Below are 27,993 nucleotides of genomic sequence, written 5' to 3'. Positions count from 1 at the left end.
TTTCCCTAGGAAAAAAAGTAAAATTTAGCACACTGCAAACAGGTTTATGCTTTAAATTGTTTTATAATGAAAATGTGTGTTTTGTTATTAATCCACAGGCTGGGATTTTTAGCATGTATGCTTGTGAGGAAGGCTTTGCCACGGGTGGGAGAGACGGCTGTATTCGCCTGTGGGATGTGGATTTCAAGTCAATCACTAAAATCGATCTCAGGGAAACTGAGCAAGGATACAAAGGTAATGAAATCTTTATTTCTGCATTTATATGATTAAATAAGGGTAGATAAATGCATGACTAAAAACAAGGAAAGTAACTGAGAAGACATCTTTTTTACCGGTTTCTAAAAGTCAGGCCTTTGATTTAAGACAGTGGTTCTCAACCTGTGGGTCCCCAGGTGTTTTGGCCTACAACACCCAGAAATCCCAGCCAGCTGTTAGGAAATAATAATAATAATAATAATAATAATAATAATAATAATAATAATAATAAAAAAATTATTTATACCCTGCCACCATCTCCCCGTGGGGACTCGGGGTGGCTCACAATGTTACAAAAGTAACAGCACAAATACATTAACAATACACACAGTTAAAACACAAGAAGATAATAAAACAAGTTAAAACAAAGATTTAAACAACAATAATAATATCAATAGTAATAATATCAAACAACCACCAATGCGATTCAGTCAACTTCAAAGGTGGGGGGACTATAGCAGCAATATAAGATAAAATCATTAGATTAAAATATCCCAGTGAAAGGAACCTAATAACTGGGATATCTGGGAGTTGAAGGCTAAAACATCTGGGGACCCACTGATCTAAGGAAATATGGAAAGCAAATTGCTATATCTCGGTCAATCCAGGTCGAAGCTTGTCATGATTAATATTGGGTGAGAAAAACAAGTGTATTAAATGTAATTCTTAAGAACAGGACAATAGACCTTCATGCAAATGTCAGGGTATATTCTTGCCCATATGTGTGTTTATGTTGGCTGGCTAATCGCAGAATTGGTTTCAAGAGTTGGATATGCAAACTAATTCATGGAATATCTTTTGGTTGTACTATGGTAGTCCTAGCTTGCCTGCATTTTGGAATATTCAGAAGAACAAGAGAAACCATTACAATGTGTGGAAGAGCATAATCTTTTCTTCAGAATTATAAGCAGCAATAGGGCACCATCATTTATTTATAAATGCCATGTGCTTCTGATGGGCTATTGATGAGGACACATTAGTTATCTGCCTTCAGGGTGTCTACATTGCATATCGTTCTTGAGTGGGGTTACTTCTTGTTGTTTAAGAAAAAATATTTCTCATTAGGGGATCATCAAATTAGTTCCATTTATGAGTTATTGACTGCGTAGAGAACACTTGGACAAAAGCATACACTTTCAAAGAAACTGCAGGGAAGTAGCCTTTTAAAACATTGATTCTAATGGGCTAATTAGGACTGGCTTCCATTTGCAGGGATTCTGCAGACTGGGTTTTTCATCTTTTTATATTCCTGGGGAGATTAATTGCCGTTGGGGAGGAGGGAATCCCTCCCCACAGCCCTGTGCTTATGCACGTAGCCTTCAACAGTGAGATTCGGTCATCCTGTTTTTCTAGAAATAGATAGCAAGTCAATGTAAGGTGCATCAGTCCTGTAGAATGAATGCATTTTGGCATCTCTTTAACTTCCATGGCTCAGTGCGATGGAATCGTGGGAGTCATATTTTTACAAGGTCTTTCGCCTTCTCTGCCAAAGAGCGCTGTTGCTTCACCAAATTACAAATCTCAAGAATTTGTACCATTGAGCCATTGCAGATAAAGTGGTTTCAAACTGAATTTATTCTATAGTGTACGTACACCCATGATTGATGAAGTATTGATGTTCTGTGCTTCCTATGAGGGTCTCTCCCCTTGCCATCCACATTTTGATTAGTTAAAGTCTCTGAGTACTCTACAAATCCTAATCCTAGCACTAGCAGTATGAAAGCATACGTAGTAAGGACCAGGTTAGATATCATAGGAAAATGGTGAGTTGGAATGCCAGGATGTACTCCTTGTCATTTTTAAGATTTGGACTTCTAAGAGCAGACTAGGATCCAGGAGCACTTCTAAGCTGTGAACTGACTCCTCTAGAGGGAGTAAAGCTCTATTTGGAATACACTGTACACTGTACACTTAAATATGGATTGCTTAAGCAGATGTCTACCTGCTTGAACAATGAAACAAATTAATTGTCTTGATGTCTTGCTCATGGGCTTCTTGAAGCCTTCTAATTGCCTGCTGAAAGAAATAGTATATCGGATTAGATAAACTGGGCGATTCCAACCACAATTCCTCTGTTTTTACCTGTGTTTGAATCCAGACTTGAAATCTGAACATGTTGTGAAATGATTCTTTGAAAAACATGAAAAACTCTGGTTCTGATAAACATTGTATGAGTAGAATAGGTTTTATTTTCCTGTTTTGGAACTACGGCACATCTGTTTATTGCACAGTAGAAAAGAGCTTGAGTAACGAAACAGATTGCAAGCCTGCCAGCAGTGAGAATTAACGGTTGTGTAGCACTCATCCATATGCATTTTGCTAATATAGCCAGGATCAGTAACACAGATAACTTGAAGAACAGAAATGGTATGTTGTAAGTAGAAGGTCAGCTTTGGTTAATACTTGGATGGGAGACCACCAATGAACTCTATAGGCTATATTTCAGAGGAAGGAACTGGGAACCTCAAAATACATATGTTGCTGTTTTACAAGAACTTTAGCCCCTCTGCCAAAGCGTGCTGATTCCTCACCAAACTGCAACTCCTATGATTTCATAGCACTCATCTATGGCAGTTAAAGTAGTGTCAAGTTGCTTTAATTCTGCAGTGTAGATGCACCCCAAATCTGATAATTTAATGTTTCATTGCATTTGAAAACAGTGGGAGTTAAATGCATATCTTTGGCTGGATAATACTGTAAATAGAATGGACATTGCTCACTGACGTTCTACGATTGTTCTGTGCTTTCTCAGGATTGTCTATCCGAAGTGTGTGCTGGAAAGCAGATCGGCTTTTAGCAGGGACACAGGACAGTGAAATCTTTGAGGTGATTGTGAGAGAAAGAGATAAGCCAATGCTAATAATGCAAGGTCACTGTGAAGGAGAGCTGTGGGCTCTGGCGGTACATCCCAAGAAGCCATTGGTTGTTACTGGCAGCGATGATCGATCTGTACGGTAAGGCAAGGACATTAAGAATATCCATGAGTTTTCATCCTGTCCATTTGGGGCAGCTGTCATGCTTTTCAAGAATTTATAATGGCTTAAGAATCAAATCATTGCTGATCAATTGAGTCCAAAGTAGTTATGTTAAAAAAAACACACATCCATCTAACCTAATGTAATCAATAGTCATAATCTTTATATTAGCATTTATACTCCATTGTCTTAGTGCAGGAGCAGGTCTTCTTAGTAACAAACCATTATTGGTTGTATTTAGGGTTCAAAAAGAACACACCGCAAGGCGCAATATAAAATATAGAATTAATCATGACCAAGTCCTATCCATAGGCTTACAAAATTTAAAAAGACACACGAAGAAGAAGAAGAAAGGGTCTTGGGAAACTATAGATATATGTAAATAAAGTTAATTATAATAATACAGGTAAGGAAAATGGCATAGTGTTAGCAACCATGTCTACTTTTACATTTTTATATTCAGATCTATAGATTTATAGATGCAAATGCTTTCATGCTATAGGCAGATTCAGTCTTGTCACAATATCCGAGATAGCTATGGACATTACTTTAGATCTATATCATTTTTTTCACAGTAAGATATGAGTGTCGAAGGTACTGAAGCATCAGTAAAACTTCCAGTATCTGAACTCCTTCTTCTTTCTTTGCTGATTTAGTTGCTAAGCAACCTCTCTGGTGGGATGCAATATTTAATATAAACTTTCATTAACTGAACACTGTGGCAAGGTATCTAATAGAATAAATTGTAACGCTGCCAAGATAGGATTATTTGGAATGGTTAAATTTAATGGAAGCTTGCTTTTCAAAATGAATGAATAGCAGAATGTTGAAGGGCAAATGAAGTGGCCTTTCTGACTTTCTCGAAAGTACATTTCTTACAATGTACAGTATTTCAAAAAATTTGAGTAGAACTCACTCAGATTTTCAACAGTTTGTTTTCACATAGAGTTTATCCCATCCTTCCACAAAATTATGTGCACTAATGAAATTATCAGTGTCAAGTCAGTGATGTACTGGAACAGTTTCATGGTTCTCACAATATCCATGAGGTCCTCAACTAGTCTCAATAGGATGTTGAAATTCCTCAAACCACCTGATGTTTTCCAGAACAATCTCTGATAATAAATTGACCAGCTTAGATTGTGCGACTGCTAGGCAGCAAGATGTTATATAAGGAGCAAATCTTCAGAACTGGTGATGGGCAGATGGGTTTCCTTGTAGATGATGATGATGATGATGATACTTTATTCTTGTATCCTGCCCCATCTCTCCAAGGGGACTCAGGACAGCTCACATGGGGACCAAGCTCAACTGTATATAATAAAACTAGCTGTGCCCGGCCACGTGTTGCTGTGGCGAAGTATGGTGGTATGGCAAATAAAGTATTAAGGAATTGGTGGTAGTTAAGGTAAAGGGTAAAGGTGTGGAGTCCAGATAATCCAGTTCAAGCAGATAATATAAGATTATATGGGTTATATAGCTGTGTGGAAGGGCCTTGAGTCTACACTGCCATATAATCCAGTTAAAATCTGATAATCTGTATTTTATAGGCAGCGTGGAAGAGGCCTAAATGAAGCCTAACTCTGCCTGTCCCCTGGGTGAGTGGGTTGCTAGGAGACCAAGTGGGCGGAGCTTAGCCTTCTAACTGGCAGGAATTGGATAAAAACAATTATTCCTCTCCCTCTAATTAGGACTTTATTTTTCTTTTCTTTTTGTTGTATCAACCTAGAGGCATGGATGATGGGTTGTGTTGTCAATTTTCGAGGTTGTGGGGTGTTTAGTTTTGTTGTTTTGGCGGTCGCCAGGATTCCATCACTCTTTTATATATATAGATGCAACAACATAAAATGCAATCCAATCACAATAAATAAATACATAATTATAAAAACACATCATCACACAATAAAAATGTAATCAGAGGTCAAGAGCAACATAATGGCACTTCAATCTTCAGTCTTGGGGAGAGGGATAAAATTGTAATTGTGCAATAGGATATAGGTGGGGGTGGGGACTCAATCAACTGTTCATCTTAATTGAAGGTGGTTTGAAAAAACCAGGTTTTCAAATCTTTTCAGAATGAGGTCAGAGTGGGAGCTAATGTGCTCTTCAACAAACTGAGGTCTTCCAGAAACTGGTGTACTTCATCTGACATCATATAGCAATGGCAATGCATTCAGATTAACTTTTTTCAAGTACCTATATAAGTTCTGGAGATAGTAGGTTGTATCAGAAATTTACTTTGGATTATTATTGCAAAGGGAGTGATTATTTACACAGTGGAAGAGTGTCTTCTTGTTTACTTAACCTTTGTGCCACAATTAAAAAAAACATACTTTGACCTTCAGAGTGTGTAGTACTATGATAAAATAGGGGAAAAGTCTACGGCAGTGGTTCTCAACCTGGGGTTCCCAGATGTCTTTGGCCTACAACTCCCAGAAGTCCCAGCCAGTTTACCAGCTGTTAGGATTTCTGGGAGTTGAAGGCCAAAAACACCTGGGGACCCGCAGGTTGAGAACCACGGGTCTAAGGAGATAAATACTTCCACGACACATTAGATATGTTGAGTATAGCTCCTACTCCAGAGTGCCTGTGTATTGAGACCTAAGGACAACAGACCACAGGGTTCTGCAAGATGAAGTAGGGAGTTGTCTTTGGTGTCTCTAATATTGCTAATACATTGTGGTGATGCCACTCCATGCCAGTCATGTGAACTAAGTTCCATCCAGTAAACAAAAGGTTGATTTAACCACTTAGGGAGCAGAGTTATGTAAGACCAGGGGAGACACATTTTGCCAATCAATTACCATATTAGTTATACGTCAAAATAACTGGATCTTTTGGGGGCCAGAATTATAAACAATATAGACTTTTCCTTCACTTTCTTTCTTGTTCCTGAGTTTGAGGAAGGAGCAGTAGGGGTTGGGGCTTTGAAAAATGAGATTCCTTGCTCTCCTAATGATGGAAACCTTGAGAATGAAATGTCTACTTCTATCTAAATGCCAAGAGCTATGGTGTATTATATGGCACCTAGCTAGGAATTTTAACTGCACAATGGGAAACATGACTGTCAAAGTTTCGAGTACAAAGCCAGTACAATAAGGAGTGAGAACTTCATCTAAAATTTAGATAAAGGTTTTTCGTGGCCAAAAAAATGAATGAATGGCATCATCTACTCAATGATAGGCAGTGTACTTTAATCCATTTTTCTTGTGTAGTTTATGGAGCCTTGCTGATCACGCATTGATTGCTCGCTGCAATATGGAGGAAGCTGTGCGGAGTGTATCTTTCAGCCCTGATGGATCACAGTTGGCACTGGGAATGAAAGACGGCTCTTTCATTGTTCTGAGAGTAAGGTGAGGAAAAAAGACCGTGAATTTTAACTTTAACAGAGCAAAAGTTGAACTGTATTGGAAATGTGTCATTGGCCTAGTTCAGACATAACATTCTAATAATAAACCATGATACAGCAGGCTGAGATTGAGTTTGTGCTCATATGCTCCCTCTTCTAGCTTTCAGTTTTGGTACTTACTTACATCTTAGCTTAGTAAATTGCAGTGTACCATGATAAGATCCTGGTTTTATATTCTAGTTTCCAAGAGGCTCTTAAATCACAGCTTCTTTATTCAGACTCAGAGGACAAATTTGACAACACTAATTTGAAGGTTCATATATCATGGTTAATTTGACCCAAATTGTTATGGCTGAACTGGCCTTTATGTGTTTCAAATGGTGGTTCATATAAATTCAGTGAAGAATATGCATAAAAGCCAGGAATTGGTCACCTTTATGTTAGGGACTTGTTAATTTTCAAATGGGGGCCGCGGTGGCACAATGGATTAAACCCTGGATTAAACTGCTGACCTGAAGGTTGGCGGTTCATATCCATAAGGTGGTGAGCTCCCATTTGTCAGTCTAGCTTCCCATGTGGGAACATGAGAGAAACCTCCCAGCAGGATGATAATACATCCGGGCGTCCTCTGAGCAACGTCTTTGTAGATGGCCGATTTTCTCACACCAGAAGTGACTTGCAGTATGTTCTCAATTCAAGATAAAAAATTCAGACTGCTAATAAATAAAGAATGCTTTGCTTCTTGAAACATCTCATTGAGTAAAAAGGATAATAGTGCCATGATTTTCACAAATATGTATCATTTTCTGTGCAGAAACCATGCTTTTCCCACAGAAAAACGTTTTTCAGCTGAAACTTTTTTTTCTTATTGTAAATAGTATATTTTCTGTTGACACATTTTCTGCACATGTATTTTGGCAGAAACAAAATACAAAATGCACATTAGTCAAAATTGCACATAAAAACTTGTGTATTTTTGTGTTTGTTGTTATGTGCCTTCAGATTGGTCCTAGTTCAACATTGCACTACAGCAAACTGCTGAAATTACATTTTGTTGTACAACATGGCTATTTTTTCAGTAGAAAACAGCAATATTGTGAAACATATGCAAAATCAGCAATGTTGCACCACAAATAGCCATATAGTTTAAAGCGAAATTAACAAAGGCTGTAGCTACAGTAAGGAACACTTCATCATGATATATGTATAGAGGTGTAGTATGGAATGCAGTTGTGCATTATCTGCACTTTCTGCAAGATTTTAGTGAAAAAATAATGTCAGGATTAGGAGTTGATGTTTTTTTCCCATCAAGAGGCTGTTTGGGTTTTTTTTAGTAAAAAATATTATGAATTAGGCATTGACTAAAAAGGCTGTGCAGTTTTCAAACCTGTATACAATTCTTAGAAACTGCCTGTATGTTGTGTTTGGAACAAACAAAAATGGTCCTGTTATTTATGGAAACGTTTGAAGAATTACCTTTCTTCCCTCCTAAGTCTTCCAAGGGGTTTGGGACTCTGGATTGTACCCCAGTCAGAAAATGGATGGAAGTTCATTCTGTCTCTACAGGAGTCTGAAAGCCATTGTGCTCATTCGGCTCCAGACAAGTGCTAGTAATTTCTCAGTCAGATGTTAAAGCTTTTAGAATCTAGTTGTAGTCTAGGTACAAAGGACAACGTAAGTTCAGTGAGCATTTGTTTCTGCTTTCATTCAGATTTCACTGAGCCATCAGGAGGCATTGGAGTGATAAAGCCAAATAAAAAGACTTTACCATACTGTGCTGCATAGATGTGTGACTGTGTGTGTGTTTGTATAGGCAGGACATATCACAGTGAGATGATAAAAAACACTATAATAAATCTAAATAAAATCTTTTTTAGGAAGAGCACATAAGAGAAAGGACAGAGGTCCACAATAGCAGAATCTCTCATGTATTCAGAGCACTTCTGGGTTCTTGTTGCCTAAATAAAAACAAAAGTGGATTTTATTTTTTTACTATTTGCACTCTTTGCAAATTTTTAGATTTTGATTTTGAAAAATTCAATCAGACCATCTTTTAGATGTTTGTAATGTTTCACCGCGTGCAAGAGAGAGAGAGGAATCTGACATTGAATCAGGCCAGAGCTTTCTCACTAGGTTTGAGGAGGAATTCCCAATCGCCTTTGGCCACATCCTCCCAAGGTCATAGGATTGCTATCGTATGATTTCAGTTGAATCCCCACCGCGAAATAAAGAGACCAGACACAAGATGTGGAGAAATAAATGGGCCATTTACTGACCTAATTATAAAACTGGTAATTGAGATAATTGACTAGTTGTGGGGGAGAGCACTGCGACATGGGTGAGTCCAGGTCTCTTTTGGGACCACCTGCCAAGCCAACCACTGGACAAAACACCTGACCCCGGGGGCACTCCACATTGATGGTTTGCTGTCCCGGCCGGTCATTACTGGAAGGCCGTCCCTGGGCACCTCTCCCCCAGACCATAAAGCCCCCTAGGAGAGAGGTGAACTCCCCAAGGTAAGCCCTAAGGGAGATATTTTGGGGAACCCCCTAAGCCATAGAGCCTACAGAGATAACCCAAAATCCCCCCTTCACCCCAGTATGGAAAGGTGCCCAGGTGTACGCTGATCCAAGTTCTCCCCCACTTCCTGCCAGTGACACCTATTTATACAGCCCCCACCTGTTTAAATTCCTTACTCCCAGCAGCTTCATTATGGGATAGGTGAAAAGCTCTCCTCTAGAATCATAGAATCGTAGAGTTGGAAGAGACCTCACGGGCCATCCAGTCCAACCCCCTGCAAAGGGGGGGGGGAATTCCTACCCAGCCCTAATGCGACCAGCTTAACTCATATTGAACTGAGAGCGGGAGAGTGGATTGTGCTGCAGGGAAGTGAATGCAGAGAGGAGGGGGCTACCTGAAGCAAGGTTTCTTTAGCCCCTTCTCTTTTGCCAACTGGCGGGAAGGCCAGCAAGAACCAACTGGTCCTTCGTAGGGGGATTCAATTGCTCCCCTCCAGTTGGCTCCTTCTGTCTGGAGGTGCATGTTGAATCCCCATTGAAAAAGGCCAGATTCCTCACTAGGTTTGAGGAGGAATTCCCAATTGCCTTTGTCCACTGGAACATCCTCCCAAGGTCATAGGATTGCTTTCTAGGAGCCAGATTTCAAAAGCAATTTTACAGCTGAATGTTGGGAAAACAAAAGCACTGCTTTACATAACTTTAAAGTTGTTGGTGGTGACATAATAACAATAACAACAACAACAACAACAACAACAACTATTGGGAGGATGTTCGGGTGGCCAAAGGTGATAGGGAATAATGATGATGATGATGATGATGATGATGATTATTGACACAAAAACATAGTATGGCACAGCAAACAAGATATATATGCTGGATTTCATATCACAAAATCACAAGTCGAACACTTCTCAAGTGTTTAGGACCGTGTGATGTATTTTTGGATGATGTGTGCAAATCCCAGTAAGGTGGCCTTTTGCAGTTGACAGATTGTAATTTTGTCAATATTTATTGTTTCCAAATGCCGGCTGAGATCTTTTGGTATGACACCCAGTGTGCCGATTACCACTGGGACCACCGGTATTGGTTTATGCCAGAGCCTTTATTAGCACTTATTATTATTATTATTATTATTATTATTATTATTATTATTATTATTATTATTATTTTAACCCACCCTCTCTCCCCAAAGGGACTCAGGATGGCTTCCGACATGAAACTAGATAAAGATTTTCTATACCTTGGCTCAGTTGTTAAGCCAACTGTAGTCAGTAAAGGAAAAGAAGATTCAGAGGGGAAGTTATGAAGGAACTATATAAGATCTATATATATATAAATACATATCATTAAATACAAAAGCCAGAATCATCAAAGGCATCACATTTGTGATTCTATGTATAGCTATGAATGCTGGAAGGAGACAGAAAGAAAATCTACTCGTTTGAAATTTGGTGCTGGAGGGAAGTATTACAGATACTAGGACCACCAAAAAAGACAAATGGATGTGTCCTAGAGCGAATCAAGCCTGAATTCTCCTAAGAAACAAAGATGACTAAACGGAAATCATTGCACTTTGGACATATCATGAAACAACATGACTCACGTAAAAGACGATAACCATGACCTCTTAGAGGTATCTTATTCTTATGGTTACTATAAATTGAAGTCAACTTGATGGCAAATAACTACAAGAGCTATAAAACAGAGTGCAAATTATTCTTAAGCAAATCCTGAATATTTGAAGGGTCATGGGTTAGGGCGACTGGGGCATTTTGCATTTACAGGCTCCCTGCTAATATTTTCAACCCCTGCTTTTGCAGAGATATGACAGAGGTAGTTCATATCAAAGATCGGAAGGAAGTAATTCATGAAATGAAATTTTCACCAGATGGCTGCTACCTTGCAGTGGGTTCCAATGATGGTCCAGTGGATATCTATGCAGTTGCTCAACGGTATAAGAAAACGGGAGAATGTAACAAGTCTTCGAGTTTTATCACTCACATTGACTGGTCTTTGGACAGTAAATTCCTGCAAACGAATGACGGTGCAGGAGAACGTTTCTTCTACAGGATGCCGTGTAAGTTCAAAATCTTATTAATCATTTTTTAAAGATTTCCCATTAAAAGATACAGGTCCCATCCTCAGACCTTCATTCCAAGTAAAGTCGGACTAAATGTGCTGTGAAGAAAGATATTATGTAGGAATGCTGCTGAATATTTAAATCTATCTGCTGTGTATAGTATATTAAAAGCTAAATTACCTCCTACATATGTTTGCAGTGCTGGGTAGCTTTGAAATCCTCATACATTTTTGCTTGGCTTAAGAAAATTTTTGGGAGATGGCAAAGTAAAAATGAGGGTGTCACATAAAAAAATATTATTAGAAACCAAGTAAAACATTTCATCATTAGGCAGTTTTGCAGTAGCAGCAGAAGCAGCCTTTAGGACATGGTGGTATCATGGTAGGATGGAAGCCTTCTTGGGTCTGCTATTGCAGTAAGTGGGAGGAAATTATTACTATTTAATGAAGAAATGATTACAAAACTGCACATGTTGAAACTCTACTGCACCCCTTCATTTTTACATTTTTCTTCTGACACAAGAGAATCTTGCCAGACATTCTGCCCTTGTTTGCCGATTTTAACAGTGGGATAGAATAATTGACTCAGCTTTAAAATTGAGTAATCAGCAGTAAGTGTAGCATTCAAAATCATGAGATGTTTGCTTCTATACATCTGTCTGAGTTATGTAGATCTAATTATAAATGAATATTGCAAACAGAATATCAATTTAAGATCCCAGTTTTTTCAACAACAGTATAGGAAATTCCTTACTATATATTGAACACATACTCAATGTCCCAAAAGTCACATGCATCCAATGACATGCCAATGAAGGACTTCTATAAACTCCAGGATTCCACAGAAGGCAGTCATGTCATTTAAGGCGGATGCATAATGCTATAATCATGTAGTGTGGAACAATATTGCAAACTTGGATGTCTGCCTTAAGGTTCTAGCTAAAAGATGCAAAATAGATGGAAATACATAATAGAAATTTCACTATAAGGAATATTCTCTTTTTGTCTCCCCATAAATACATATGTGAAAGTCAAACTGCCTCATTCAAGGTGAAAAGGGTCTAGTCTAGTCCGTAGCATTTGCAGCTGCTCTCCATCTAAACTAATAAGTATAGTCTCCTCTTTGGGGTTTTTCTACCCATTGGATCATAGGTGTTACATTTCATGCTAACATAACAATAGAGATAGACTTGGCTGAACAAAGCCCTGGCATTACTGCATAAATCAGGGTGGATTGGATCATTTTAGTGTCCATTGAGCTAGAGCCAAAGAATTCAGGTTGAATATAGTAGAGCTTCATTGTCCAGCTTGCTTGGTTTTAGCTACCTTGTTTCCCCGAAAATAAGACAGTGTCTTATATTAATTTTTGCTCCCAAAGATGTGCTAGGTCTTATTTTCAGGGGATGTCTTATTTCTCCATGAAGAAGAATTCACATTTATTGTTGAACCAAAAAAATGAACATTTATTATACACTGTTCAGTAGTTGTCATCGCAAAACAGCATGACCAGACGAACTGTGAATCCTATCAAGAATTTCTTGTTACTACCATTATTTTCATGTACAACAATCTATAGTATGTACATTTACCAATCTATAGTATGTACATTTACCAATCCTGCATGCTCTGGTGTTCTGATGTTCTGTTCGGCGGGCATGCTTGCAAACAAAAACTTTGCTAGGTCTTACTTTTGGGGGAGGCCTTATATTTAGCAATTCAGCAAAACCTCTACTAGCTCTTATTTTCAAGGGATGTCTTATTTTCAGGAAAACAGGGTACTCTGACTAGCAGTTGCTCTCCAGTGGTTTGGAGTAAGGTTCCACTGTACTATGAGATGTTGATAATTAAATCAGGGATCTCTTTCATGTAAAGCATTTTTTCACAACTCTTCTAGACCCCATTGTAGATATGTAGGAGCTCCTGAGTAGACATATTGGTGTTCAAAAGAATTCCCAAGTAAAGATGTTCAAAAAATGCTGAGATAGAAATGTGTGTTTATTTGTTTGTGAGAAACACCAATAGTTTTTAAAAGTTTTTTTTATTTGTGTTTCTTCCAGCTGGGAAACATGTAATAAGCAAAGATGAGATCAAAGGGCTTCATTGGGCTTCATGGACCTGTGTGGTAGGATCGGAAGTGAATGGAATCTGGCCCAAGTACAGTAATATTATAGACATCAACTCTGTGGATGGAAATTATAATAATACAGTGATGGTGGCTGGAGATGATTTTGGATTAGTTAAATTGTTCAGATTTCCTTGCCTAAAGAAAGGTAAGACTCTGCCCCGTGCATTCCTGATTTCTTTCTTACACTGATAATGATCAGATTATGTTTTTTGATGGTTAATATATATTCCCTGAATGAACCCAAACATTGCATTGCTCTTCATGTTTAAGTGATGCACCAGGATCGTGTTGGAAGCATTCCCCATTGTTCCATTATGCTTGTCAAAACAAGTTCAGTTTGTTGAAAGAAAATATTATTCAATTCATATTTCACTTTTTTACAGTTGGCAAAGTTGCTCAAATGAAGAAATAAGAGAGCTTTTGATTCCTTGTTTAATAATTCCTTTTTTAAATGTAAGAAGACTTTTTATAAGGATAAGTAACAATTTTAACTCAAATGTAGGCATTACATGATTTCCCCATTCGATAGTGTATGAATTCACTGTGCCTTCATTCATTTTAAAATATTCCTTCAGATCTGGTGTCTTTTAAGCCCCAAACTATCCATCATTGAGAAGCCTAACATTCAAAGAAACTAGAGAGTTTAGGATCATTTACAATGTAATTCTAAACAAACTAGAGTATGATCTAGTATTATTATGACTTGAGCCACTCTGAGTCTCCTTTTTGAGAGAAAAAGTGAGGTATAAATAAACATAAACATAACACCAGCAACAAATTATACAAGTGTTTCTGTTGCTAAGCAAAGATGCAGAAATTAAAATATAATATAATCTGAAACAATTATGGTGGACAAACAAAAATATATTCCCTATCTCCTTGATGTCTGCCAGTTAAACCAATTGTTTCATATATGCCACTTAAAGTACCTCTCATTATGAATTGTTTCCTTGGCGGAGGTGAATTTCTATCCAAATTTCATTAACATCCCAACCAACAACCAAATAATAATTCATTCTTAGTTCTCCATTTCATTTATTTTCCCATGCTTGTGTGGGATGGAGGCCTTTAAATTTTAAAAAAAAATGCCAATTACATAGAGATGGAAACTAACATGGCAATGAGTGTCTGGGTTCATAAACGGTTGTTCGGGAACAAAAATATAAAACTAAGTTAGAAGTTGCAGAATGCAAAGCTATGGAGATTCTTCTGTTTTTCTGACATCTGCTGACTTTTAAAATGTTTTTCTATCAGTGTCTTTTCAACTATTTTTTAAAAAACAGACTTTGATGTGGGGAGAAAAGCCTTTTGGCTGCAACCTCCATTAGCTTTGTAAGGACTTTCTCCTTTGATTTACTATTTATATCTTTTCAAAATGCCATACAACTGACATTTTAAAAACCTTCAAGCTGTTCCTCAAGGTATCTATATTTAAATGTGTATGGAAGATCAACAAAAATGTAACAATATTCAGCAGAGATCAAACTTTTCACAATATTCGGTCTTGTCAGTCTTCCACAGATAATTAAATTTGTTGGAAATAAAAGTTTCTCAACTGGTTAGCGTTTTTTAAGGAAAAAATATGAAAGCTGAAACTTTTAGGAGTGAGCTTTCTTTCAGCAAACTAATGGAGAAATGTGCTTCATCTGACAGATAGGATATAGGGACCTCATGCCAGATTGTACTAAAAATTGAATGAAAATTTTAGGTGGTTCTTTCACCACTTTTTAGTAAAAGAGAATGGAACCGCTAGTTTGCAAATCTGCCAGTCCCAATCCAGCACAAATTTCAGCTTGCTCCTTCCCATATTTCTTTGAACATATTTCCTGTCGGTCTAAAGGAACTTATTCTCCAATGAGACTGTAAACCAAACTCAATTGGACTTACTTCTGTGTAGGAGCGTATAAAATTACACTGTTAAGGCAGAAACATTGTCAGGGGCTCTTTGGAGTCCTGCAAGTGGGAAAGAGGTTAATCCCTGAATATTTACAACTTTAGCCTGGTGGGTAGTATTTGGACAAAATTCACATCTAAAAGGGGTTTATATTGGGATCCATGACTGGCAAGCATGGTATCAACATTTCTATTTGTTAAGTATATGCATGTACATACGTATTCAGATATCCATAGTCTTACAGAGCTTCTGAATTGGAGTCATCCTTAAAATTATATGAATATGCGGATAGCTAGCTACATACATACTCAGTGTATGAACTGAATAAAAATGTTGATACCATACCTGCTGGATGGGGATGCTTTGGGACTTTTCCCAATGTGAACTTTGCCTATCTCCCATCCATACGTACACAGTGTTAGTTCTGAAAGGGATACTTCTGCTAAGGAAGCCCTATCTACATAAATGAAGCCCTTCAGTTATTTGAATATGTGGTTATATAAACAAACACACATATATACACTGAACTTTTAAAAAATTGTGATACCATATTTACCAGGCTCACTAACCTGCACAGCCCTTCAACCACCGCCCTCTGATCCTGATTGACATTTCTTTAAAAGCCATAAAGATATGCGTGTGTATATGTATATGTATGTGTGTATGCATGCGTGTATGTGTGCGCGTGCGTGTAGATATATATATATTCTTATTCAATTTCTAAGGCATCTAAAAGAAGTACTTTCACTTCAAATCCAGAGGACTATGATTCAAAACCAGAGGCAGGATGACTGATTTTGCAGGTGTGGTTTCCATAAATCATTACTCTTTATTGTTTCTTGGAAATTAAAAATTGTGTAGGCAGTTGTATCATTTCCTAAAATATTATCTGGAATACGTATGATAATAAAATAAGTAAAAGAAAGTGTAATCTTTGTATACAGTTAATTCTAAAATAAGTTTTCCATTATCTTTTCATAAATTTTAGGAGCTAAATTTAGAAAATACGTTGGACATTCTGCACATGTTACTAACGTTCGTTGGTCCCATGACTTTCAATGGGTAATAAGTACTGGAGGTGCTGATCACTCCGTTTTTCAGTGGCGATTTATTCCAGAAGGTATAACAAATGGGATCATTGAAACAGCACCCCAAGGTAATAAGAATCAACTTTTTGTTTTGAAAACTAATTGGAAGAAGTAGCAGTTGAAAAGAGGCTTTGGTTGGATTAATGCATATTTTAATGATAATTATCCAGAATATTTGAACATACTTAAAGATTGTCTTTAATACAGACTCATGTTTGCCTGTGGCAGTTTGCTTAAATAATTCATTGGTTCAGTGTAAACTATGATTCAGGACATATGCATTAAATCAATATTTTTGGAAAATCATATCTAATGAAAGAAACATGCAAGTGTATACACTTAAAGTCAGTGAAAACACCCAGTTTCACTATTAGTCATCATAATTATGCATGAAAAAGCATCTGATTGTTTCACGAAACCATCTACATAAATGAAATAGGAAGTGTATAATATTCTGAATTGCAAAGATGTTCCCGTTTTTCATGTTCAGTAGAATCCTTATGTGATATATATGAAAATATGAGAGTGATCCAAAAAATATAGAGCCTGCCGCACTGTTTTGTATTCTAGAGATTTGTTCTTTCTGAGATTCATTGTTTCAGTGGAATTTTACCATTTTGGTAAATCTAGCAATGCCTTATATTCAACTGTAGTAGTGACATAGTAGTGACATATGAAACCAATGCTTTTGCTTACCAAAACAAGCTCCTTTGGTATGTGCTTGCGGTTATTTAATATATGTAGCCTACCCTGAAACCATTATTTCCTTTCATGCTTTGGGTAATGGACTGAAATGTATGATATATACTACTTCAGCTCTTTCTAGTCTTCCTTTGAAATGTTTTAGTTCTAGAACAGACACATTAACTGGCCACTTGAAAGACCTCAATTATCTCACATAACCCTTTGAAGATTTATGGTGTGATTTATGGCAAGGGTAGCATTTTACAACTTTCTGTATCTCGGTACTTCCTGTGCCCACAACTGGGTACCCATGCTTGAAAACTTGTGGCTCAACATATTTTTGAAGATGAGGATTGATATTTATGTAGTTTTTAAAATCAGTCTTAAAGGTGACACTAGATTTTCCCCTCCTTTCCCCCCTTATGTGGTGACATGCAAATACAGTTACATCTATGAGAAATAGATGTAACAGAAATATGATGTCTGTTTAATGTGCATTATTGGCACCAGAAAGAAATCTGTGTAGATTATATTTGATCAAATTCTTGGAAATTAAATGGCAGGATAGTAGAATATAATAAATAAATGTATACTTTCCTATTGGATGCATTATATTTTGCAATTTGTTACTACAAATTGTTGCTATACGATATTTTCTATTACCACAGACTTTTCATCTTTGCACCCAATGTTAATTGGAATGGTTAAAAGATGGTGAGCTGTTTGAGGATGCATGAAAAGTGCTGTTGACAGATCCTATGAAGATCGGTCACAATCTTAGAAAGAAATATATGCACAGAAAAGATAACAATGTACAAAGCTGGAGTTGTCTTTCAGTATTTTACTGTAGCCATTCACACAGCTGAAGAGGGGAATCAGCTGTAATTGAAAAGCTGCATAGCTATTTAGTCTTGTAGCTATTATGGAAAAGAGAAATACATTGCAAATGGATGGGAAAGGTAATACAAATGGCTTAGTCAGCACTCTGGATGGTTTTATCCTTCAATTGCTTTGCATGTTTCTACTGCTGAACTACAAATGCTCACCGAGTCCTTGGATTTTTGCCAGTGCTTGAAGTGCAATGGAAGTTTTGAATGCATTGTTCTTAGAAATGTGAATTTATTTTTAAATTGCTTTTTGATAATTTGTGTCATTTAGTATATTCTCCCCTATGCAGAAAGTGGCATAGATTCACACAGTGAAGAATCAGATTCTGATTTATCTGATGTGCCAGAGTTAGACTCAGATATTGAACAAGAATCTCAAATCAACTACACTCGACAGGTAAGCAATGCAAAAAGTATAATGTTAAATACATAGGGTGGTATTCCATGGATCTATTCCTGTTGTACTCTATCAGTACAACAGGAAAGAGGAGAAACCCCTCTCCATGAAATCTCTGTGCACTCTCAAAATCTACTTTGGAGGGTCAGGAGCAGATTTAAAGGTTTTAGGGGAAAAGAAAGAAAGGAAAGTCTTCCTGACACAAGATACAGATGTCATCTGGGTGGCTTTAAAAAGAGAATAGGTAAATTCATGGAGGATTGGTACATCAAGTAGTCAAGGGCCTGATATTTATGTCGCCCATTTATTTTGTGTTTTGGACGGCACCCCCGCTGGTACAGAAATATCAGTGAAATGATAGTGGGAACTGTAACAGTTTGGTCGCCCGATTTTCGTCCCATTGGCAGCAATGAGTGGGCTTCCCACTCTCCCCTTCTCCTCAGAAACACAAGACTAGTATCAAGTGTTACCATTCACAATAGCTATATATTTCCTCCAGTCTGAGAGGCAGTCCACGTTTTGAGTGGTGTTGCACCCCAGCGAAGGTCCACCTTGCTCTCAACACACACCACTGAGACAGACTTAGTATAAACAGTTTATTGGTAAAAAAAAAAGTAGCAAAAAGTAAGGCAAAAATGCAATAAGAAAATGCAATAATCAAAATAGGATCCAATGTCCTAGGAAACAGTAAATAAATCCCTAGATGGCAAGACTTAAAAAAGGAACATGATCTTCAAAGCAGAATCCAAAGTACATGATACAAACAGGAACATGAAGACAATACTTTCCCAAAATACATAGGCAAAACCTTAACTAGGACTTGAGGCTTGAAAGCAAAGTTGCTTGAACTGAAAGGCTGTCCTCACATCTGCTCTATTTACCCATTTTTGCAAGACATGAATGCATTTCTTTGGCCTTGAGTTCCCAGTCTTTTGGCCGCAATCCTTGGAGAACGCCTGAGGAGTCTGGTTCTCAGAAGCAACCTCGCATTTCTGTCTAATTGCACTCCCTCATTATCACTATCTGAAAGTGAAACACCTGGCTGTTGTGGACTCTTCTAACTGCCCTCCTCCCGTTCTGAAAGCTGTGAAGGGTCACACTGATCTGAAGCCTCTGCTATCTCATCTTGGCCTGCTAGCTCATCTTGGCTCTCTGCCTGAGTCTCCTGCTGCTCAGACTGTACAACATTTTCAGACTGTGAAACCCCAAATCCTCCTTCATCATCAGACTGAGCCACAGCAAGTGGCTAGGCTAGGTTTAGGACTTCTTGAGCAGGAATAGAAATACAATTTCCACGTTTCAGGTTTTCAATGATTGTTGTTGCTGTTGCCCGTTTTTGGTCTAAAACTATTTAGTTGCTTGTGATTTCCTTTTTTTTTCATCATTTTAAAATGTATTTGTTATGCAGTGCTTTTGACATGAAATAAATAAATAAATAAATAAATGATTGTTGTATCCTTTTATATTTAAAATTTATTGCACCTTTGTTGGCAACTGGGGCACCAGGTTGGATACATTTTGCAGTAACATGGATATTGTGAATTCGGTGTGCTTCTTTTCTCCAGGTTGGGAGCTGTCTAGAAAATTTGACCTTCAGAAACATGTCTAATTTTGGAGCTGTTGGAGTTGTTTCATTCCTTAATGTTGGCCAATGACAAAGTGGCTTCTGTGCTATATAGTGTCATCCCTTGGCATACCAGGTTGGGAAGTGGCTCATCTGTTGATAGACAATCTAACGTCTGGGTCAATTTCCTTTGCTATGTAAAGGCATAACGACTGTATAACAAATCAAGTAGTAGGCATTAAAGAAGAATGGAGTACAAAGGAACTACCACACAATACATATTTCTTAGTACATGGCAAAATCAAGCTTTTTGGATCCTTTTTCTCAATATTTTAGAAACATGGTTGGTTAAATTCATGGATGCGGAATCCATGAATACAGAGGCATGACTATTAAGGTCCAAAAAGTGATATTTTATGGTGTAAGATAACAACTCTGATTTTGCAAATGTTTAGGTATCTTAGTTTCACAAATAATAAATGTGATTCACTGTGCTATGTATAATTCAATGTAACTATCATTCTTTTAGGTTTACAAAGAAGATCTACCTCAGCTGAAACAGCAAAGCAAAGAGAAAAACCATTCAGTGCCCTTCCTTAAAAGAGAGCGAGCTCCCGAGGACAGTTTAAAGCTGCAATTTATACATGGGTATAATAACTTTTCAGTAGTGACTACTCTTGTCTTTTCGCTTAAGTAGACTACAATTTGCAGAAAAAGGTAATCTGTTCTTAGCAAAACCAAAAATAGCACCTAGATTTAGAGACTATATCTGGAGATATCACAAAGTCAAGAGACATCTTCTCATCTTAAGGAGATGATTGGATTTTTGCGAAGGACTGTGCAATTTTTGTTACAGTTTTCCCTTTCTGTATCCCCAGTCTGACATGCTATCTGACGTAGGCTTTAGAGCACAAGCAATTGGGGCCTGCCATAATGCCTTGCAAAGGGGGAAGGGGTAGGAAAAACCTACTTGTTTTGCTCTGTCCCAAACTGGAATTTTAAACCTCAAACTCATTTAGCTCCAAAGATGAAGCGAATGAATTTGGTATATTCTTCAAAGTGAATTCTCTTCATCTGAAACTGCCAAATTCCATGGATTCAGCTTTTTCCAGAAAAGGGATGGCCATCTTGTGCCTATACAGCAGAAAGAAGTGGGCATTGTAATTCAAGAGTTAAATTGCTGACTGCACATGGATTTAAATTCACATTTGTCAGAGTTAAATGCTTAAATCCCCTCATCTAGGACACACAATTGCATTGTTACTATCAATGATTCCACATAAACACTTGTAGTTGTTTCCCAGGGAAGGCACTGTACTATTACCGATCCACAAAATATCTTTATTATGTGAAAGAATGTGGGAAACATCTTCTGCATGGTTTCACATGAACATTGTAGTGCTTGTGCCTGGGATGATTTTCTCATGCAACTGCGGCCATTTTTGAATGTGTCTGGTATTGGCATAGAAACTGTCCATGTGATGGGGAAAATGTATATATCAGATCACATTAATTATTATAATATTTGAGTTCATCTCACAGTTTCATACAGGTTTTTTTCCCTTCTCTATACTATCACTACTAGGAAATTAGAGTGAGAAGTCTAACAATGTCATACAGTTAGCTTCCTGAATAAGTGGAGATTTGAACCTCACCACTCTTATTTCAGTATTCTAACTATTGCCTCAAATTGGGTCTCATTATATTAACCTCTTATTATGGCAGTTATCATTTAGCTATTTCTCTAACAGCATGGACATGACACCATTATTTACATGAGACAGTACATTTATACAGTTACTAGCTGTGCCCGGCCACGCGTTGCTGTGGCAAAGTGGTGGTGGTATTGGTTAAAAATTGTTGTGTCATTTTTATTTGACGTTATTTGTATTTTTTTTATTAATTTTATTGTAAGTTCTCATTTTATTCATTATATTTTATTATTTTCTTGTATTATTTTTTAGTTATTTTCTGTTATTATAGTATTTTATTGTATTAATTATTTAGTGTTTTTTATTAATTTTGATTGGGTTGCTAGGAGACCAAGTGGGCAGAGCTTAGAGCCTTCTAACTGGCAGCAGTTGGATAAAAGCAATTATTCCTCTCTCTCTCTAATTAGGACTTTATTTTTCTTTTCTTTTTGTTGTATCAACCTAGAGGCGTGGATGATGGGTTGTGTTGTCAAATTTCGAGGTTGGGGGGCCTGTAGTTTTGTTGTTTTGTCGGTCGCCGTGATGCCATCACTCTTTTATATATATAGATACCTCAAGTCTAAGATAGATGCTTTGTTTGGCTCAAGAAATCCATACCTTTTTTGTTTTTTCTTCTCTGTGTCATAGTTGGCTTTCATTAATTTTCTAATCATCTCTCAGGTTGACTGTAAATCTTGATTGGAAAAAAAGGCATGATCTTTAATCAAAAAATAAGGGAAGAAAGCCACAGTGATATAAAGCATAATGAACTGATTTGATCTTGTAGCTGATTAGATTGAATAGTGAAGCCCTTCTTATTTCTTAAATTGGAAGATCAGATTTCGTTAAGAACATAAACAGAAAATGGAACAGCAGAAAATGGGAAACAAAGCATGTATCTACTTATCCATACACACACAGCCTTTATTGGCATACAACAACAAAAATCACAACACAAGCATAGACAACAAGAGAAAATCACAGATAAAAAGGAAAGCAACATTTGCAACAGTCTCACAAATGAATGTGTCAGAGTTGTTCAGAAGATAAGGAATTTTATAACACCCTTACTATTGAGAACATTGTGAAAAAAATTGAATTCCTGTATTTCATCCGTATATTATATTTAGGGCACACAAACAAAAAATGATGAAGCAGTTCAACAGAGACCAAGTCACAAGAACAAACTCTTTTAGAATGTTCCACGTTTTTATATCTCCCATCCAAGCTGATGGCAACACATTACATTCTGCAGTATTCAAAGCTCTTCTCTGGATGGGATTAATCTAAATGCAGTGATAAACTACCATGAATTCATGCTTACATGGAATTAATGATGCGGTAGAGGAACAAGTTGTCTTTGCTTCAAAAGTCAGATTATGAAAGTCAACATCCAAAAATCTGCTCTTGACTGACTTACAGGCTTCCTCATTTGTAAGCATTAAGAGTGCTTCCAAAGACATGCCAATTGCTTTGATCTTTCTGAGAATCAAGGAATACCATTCTGAAATAAAATGATCTGATAACAGAAAAGGAATATAGCTATCGGGGGTCTGCTTGAAATTGTTGTGCAGCCAGAATTTTATAGCTCTCACCCATGCCAAAGTTTCAAGAGTAGTTTGACACATCTCAATGCATAGCATTGCATAAGGTACACATCTAGGGAGCCCCATTAGTCTCCAGAGAAACTTGAAATGTACTATATTAAATGATTTATTGATTTCAGATTACCTATACATACAAAAACAATTGATTGCAGATTTTAATGACTAATCTATGAGGGTGTGACAAGATGTCACTTAACAAGTTCCAGATAGTTTATTTGTATGACTTTTTCATATACCCCAGGCTTACTTTTCAATACCACTGTTCTTTTCAATCTCTTAGAAACTGTTTCCCATTGTAGAGATGGAAAGAATATTCTCAAATATTTTTGTTTTCAAAAAGAAACTATCTGAATTTGGGACAAGAATTTTGGCAAGAAGAGGTTTACAGAAATTAGAATGGTATTTTTGTGCATTATTATTGCAACTTAAGATCATGTTGCATGAACTTTTGTTTCCACAGTTTGCAAGAACTTTACTGAAATGTTCACATTTGTGTGTGTGTGTGTGTGTGTTTTTTTAATTTATTTCAGTTATAGAGGCTATGACTGTCGAAACAATTTATTCTACACACAAACTGGGGAAGTGGTTTACCATATTGCTGCTGTTGCTGTTGTGTATAGTAGACAACAACACACCCAAAGACTGTATCTTGGTCATGATGACGATATCCTCAGCTTAGCCATCCATCCTGTGAAAGATTTTGTTGCTACTGGACAAGTGAGTCTTTAGAAAAAAATGATGACAAATCAAAGGTGGATTTGTTTTGTTTTGTAAAATTTAAGATGATGTAATGTTGTAACTTAAAATTTACCAAATGAAATAATATTATCAGCTTCCAGATAGGACTGTCTAGTCCCTTTTTTCAAAAAGCCACTTTAGTTTTGATAGAAACATAGCAATGGCCCCCGGTGGCACAATGGGTTAAACCAGTGGTTCTCAACCTGTGGTCCCCAGATGTTTTTGGTCTTCAACTCCCAGAAATCCTAACAGCTGGTAAACTGGCTGGGATTTCTGGGAGTTGTAGGCCAAAAACATCTGGGGACCCCAGGTTGAGAACCATTGGGTTAAATCCTTGTGCCGGAAGGATTGGTGACTGAAAGGTCAGCAGTTTGAATCTAAGGAGCAGGGTGATCTCCCATCTGTCAGCTCCAGATTCTCATGTATGGACATGAGAGAAGCCTCCCACAGGATGCCACATCCAGGCATCCCCTGGGCAACATCCTTGCAGACAGCCAATTTTCTCACATCAGAAGTGACTTGCAGTTTCTGAAGTCGCTCTTGACACAAAAAAAACTCTTACGCTCTCTTAAGCAATTTTCTGCAAACATTTCTACAAAATATCACAGCCACTTTTAATCCAAATGGTTTAAGCATTTTACAATATAATCAATTGAGACTTCCTTAAAGTAAACACGTTTAAGAGTACTTTTTGACTACTCTTAGAACGCATCTTACACTTTCTATTTAAATTGTCTTGATTTGTAGTACAAGAGAGGGATAGACAGATGAAATAATGTAAGGTTTGACAAAATATGAAAAACCCTAACTTGTATATTGTATTTTATGACTATTTTATGACTGTTTTAACTGTTTTAATCATTTTAGTTTATTGTATATCAGTGTAACGGCATCAATTGCCACTTGTAAGCCGCCCTGAGTCCCCTCGGGTGAGAAGGGCGGGGTATAAATAATTGAAATAAATAAATAAATAAGAAAAGAAATTGTCAGCTGTATCCACAAAATCTCCATTTAAGCTAACTGCATACCTGCAAAGTTCTGGTTTATTGGCTTGTATGTGGGATCAAATGGAAATCTGAGATCCTTACGAAATTACACCTTTGCCACAAGAAAAGAATAGCGGAGAGAGCAGGAAAGTTAGGGGAAAGTTTAAAAGACAAGATAGAAGAATGAAAGACTCCGTTCATGGCTAAAAACCTCAAAGTATAAATCATAGGAAGCATTTTATTTCGTTTGGCTGGAGGGGAGCCAGTAGAAATGAAGAGGATGTTACATGAATCATCAATGTGATAGTGCTGGTCAAAGGAGCACCTCAAAATAGAATTCAGAAAGGAGGAAAGAAATGCTTGAAGGCTTTAAAGCTCAGTGGAGGAATAGCCAAAAGCCAAATAGCAAAGGAAAGACAAAGTACTGAAGAGACTGCAAGAGTAGCAGGAAGAAAGGCAAAAGAGGACAGAGTAATAAAGCCGAGGGTTATATCAAGAAAAAAAAAGATTGCAGCCCAGTGTTATTTTTAAAAAATTGGCTGATAAGGATACAGAACTGGAACGAAGAAGAGGAACTTCATATAGGTATAGGTAAAACACACAACCCTAAGCATGCAGCAGAGGGTTTCCAAGGAGACGTACTTGAATGTTTATTATTCATTAGCTGTGCCTGGCCATGCATTGCTGTGGTGTATGGGAATCCTTTGTTGGCCAGGTGAATAGCCTTGCAGCCTCAAAGCCTTGTTGTTTTCTTTTTATGGGAATCCTTTGGAAGTCTGGATACTTGCGTTCTAGGGGAATGTTTTCTTGGGCTGCTAGAATTGCAATAAATAGCCTCGCTGGTTCAAAGCCTGGCTGCTTGCTATCTAGGGGAATCTTTGGTTGGTCAGCTTCAATAGTACAGAGTAGTATTGCTGCTTCAAAGCCTGGCCACCTTCTACCAAGGTTAATCCTTTGTTGGGCTGGTTGAATTGCACTGAATAGCCTTGAAGCTTCAATGCCTAGCTGTTATACCTAGGGGAATCCTTGTTTGGCAAGCTGGAGTAGCACCTTCAATCAAAGAACCACTTTGAAGCCTGGCTACTTTCTTTGTAGGGGAATCCTTGTTTGGCCAGCTTGAATTGCACTGAATACTCTTGCAGATTAAAAGCCTGGCCGCTTTCTACATATGGACATGGTGTTTTCTTTTCTTTTTGATAATCACCCCTTGGAAAGTGATTCGTTTTGTGGCCAAATTTGGTGTGATTTGGCCCAGTAGTTTTGTTGTTAACTTGGTCCTAATTATGCACATTACATTTTTTTATATATATATAGATGTATTCATTTGTTAAAAACCATTTTAAAACCATCATCAAGAGAACACAGTTGATATATTACAATACTACCATAAAACAAAATCCCAATGAAAATTAAAGGCATAAAAACAGACCAAATAGAATATATTAACCACACTTATAAGCAGTGTGGGTCCTTCTTTTGGGAGGTTAGTGCCACCATGGAAAAATTCTATTTCCTTCTTCCTATGCAGCAAAATTTCCTCAATAGATCAACCCAAAGAGAAGCCTACTCTAAATATGCTAAGGCACTGGCAGATTGGTATAAGATGAGCTGCTCATTCCAGATGCAGGCACTAGACCAACATCTTCACGTGCTCATCTGAACCAGATGGTCTAAAGCTGAGATGGCAATCATGCAGCCTTCCAGTTGAACTGCAATGTCCGGTGTTCCTCACCAAGAGCTGTGCTGCCCATGATTGCTGGCATTTGCAATCCGACAACATTTGGAAGGTTTCAATTTGCCTTTCCCTCATATATATATAGAGAGAGATTCAGATGAGAGTAATTAGCATACTGAAGACAGATCTCATTCCAAATGCCCTAATGACTTCACCCAGTGGCTGATTGTAATTACATGGAGATTATTTTCATTGAGATCCCTCTCCTCCCCTCTTGCATTCTTCAAAAAGTGGCCTAAGCAGTAAGAATAGAACCATAACATGCCTCTGAGGCCCCTTCCACACAGCTGAATAAAATCCCACATTATCTGCTTTGAACTGGAATATATGGCAATGTGGACTCAGATAACCCAGTTCAAAGCAAATATTGTGGATTAACTGCCTTGATATTCTGGAATATGTGGTTGTGTGGAAGGGCCCTACCTTAGTGTCAGATCTTGCCCTGGAACCAGATTGAGAAAGGTCTAGATCAGAGATTCCCAAGCCTATTTGGCCTAACTTTTCAGTAGAAAAGCCTACACAGTGCACCTCTAAAAATCTATCTTTTCAAGATCTTCCTGTTTAACAAAGCTTTTTTTGATTTCATTGAATCCTGCTATATGGTTATCTGGAAATTTTAGAGGTATTCTATATTCTATTGAATCAAATTTTACCATTTTGATAGTGCTACTTTGTTAAGGCTTTTCTGCTTGTACAGTAGAGTCTCACTTATCCAACACTCGCTTATCCAACGTTCTGGATTATCCAACGCATTTTTTGAGTCCATGTTTTCAATATATCGTGATATTTTGGTGCTAAATTTGTAAATACAGTAATTACTACATAGCATTACTGTGTATTGAACTACTTTTTCTGTCAAATTTGTTGTATAACATGATGTTTTGGTGCTTAATTTGTAAAATCATAACCTAATTTAACGTTTAATAGGCTTTTCCTTAATCTCTCCTTATTATCCAACATATTCGCTTATCCAACGTTCTGCCGGCCCGTTTACGTTGGATAAGCGAGACTCTACTGTATGTCTTATTTATATATGGTTGATGTTGTTTTTATGTCTTATTTATATAGCTGATGTTAGGATGTGGTTTTAATGATCTTGTAAGCCGCCTTGAGCTCATTGGAGAAAGCAGGGTAGAAATGTCTGAAATAAATAATAAATAAATAAGTGAACAAGCAGAAAGTTGTTGTAACAAATTTGCATTCTTTTATGTATCTATATTTCTACCTACATCCTACAATATGGTAAAAAGGGCATAAATAAAACAGATAGAAGCTTAAAATTATTTATTCAACCATAATAACATTTGCATTACACACAAAAAATTGTGTGTATCCCCCTGGGGGAGAAGAGCAGTATATAAATAAAATAAAATAAAATAAATAAATAAATAAGACATTAAGATTGCAAAGGATAATATTA

General features: G+C 37.3%; 1 protein-coding gene across 6 annotated transcripts in view; it reads left to right on the top strand.

Moving 5' to 3' along the window:
- Nucleotides 1–27,993, top strand: part of eml6 (EMAP like 6) — a 188,362-nt gene that overhangs the window by 75,361 nt on the left and 85,008 nt on the right. For all 6 annotated transcript variants that reach the window (XR_010002293.1, XM_062968835.1, XM_062968833.1 and 3 more), the window contains 9 exons: nt 99–234; nt 3,008–3,209; nt 6,446–6,583; nt 10,919–11,175; nt 13,235–13,447; nt 16,185–16,352; nt 18,146–18,252; nt 20,346–20,464; nt 23,645–23,831. Coding sequence is in view for 5 of the 6 variants with exons in the window: in XM_062968835.1 (XP_062824905.1) it covers nt 99–234; nt 3,008–3,209; nt 6,446–6,583; nt 10,919–11,175; nt 13,235–13,447; nt 16,185–16,352; nt 18,146–18,252; nt 20,346–20,464; nt 23,645–23,831 (1,527 nt within the window). In the remaining variant the exon portion in view is untranslated. The remainder of the gene's footprint in view (nt 1–98; nt 235–3,007; nt 3,210–6,445; nt 6,584–10,918; nt 11,176–13,234; nt 13,448–16,184; nt 16,353–18,145; nt 18,253–20,345; nt 20,465–23,644; nt 23,832–27,993) is intronic.

This window comes from Anolis carolinensis, chromosome 1 (assembly GCF_035594765.1).
Source record: "Anolis carolinensis isolate JA03-04 chromosome 1, rAnoCar3.1.pri, whole genome shotgun sequence".
Lineage (NCBI taxonomy): Eukaryota > Metazoa > Chordata > Lepidosauria > Squamata > Dactyloidae > Anolis > Anolis carolinensis.
The sequence above is the reverse complement of the archived record's forward strand: the minus strand, read 5'-3'. Positions and strand labels throughout refer to the sequence as shown.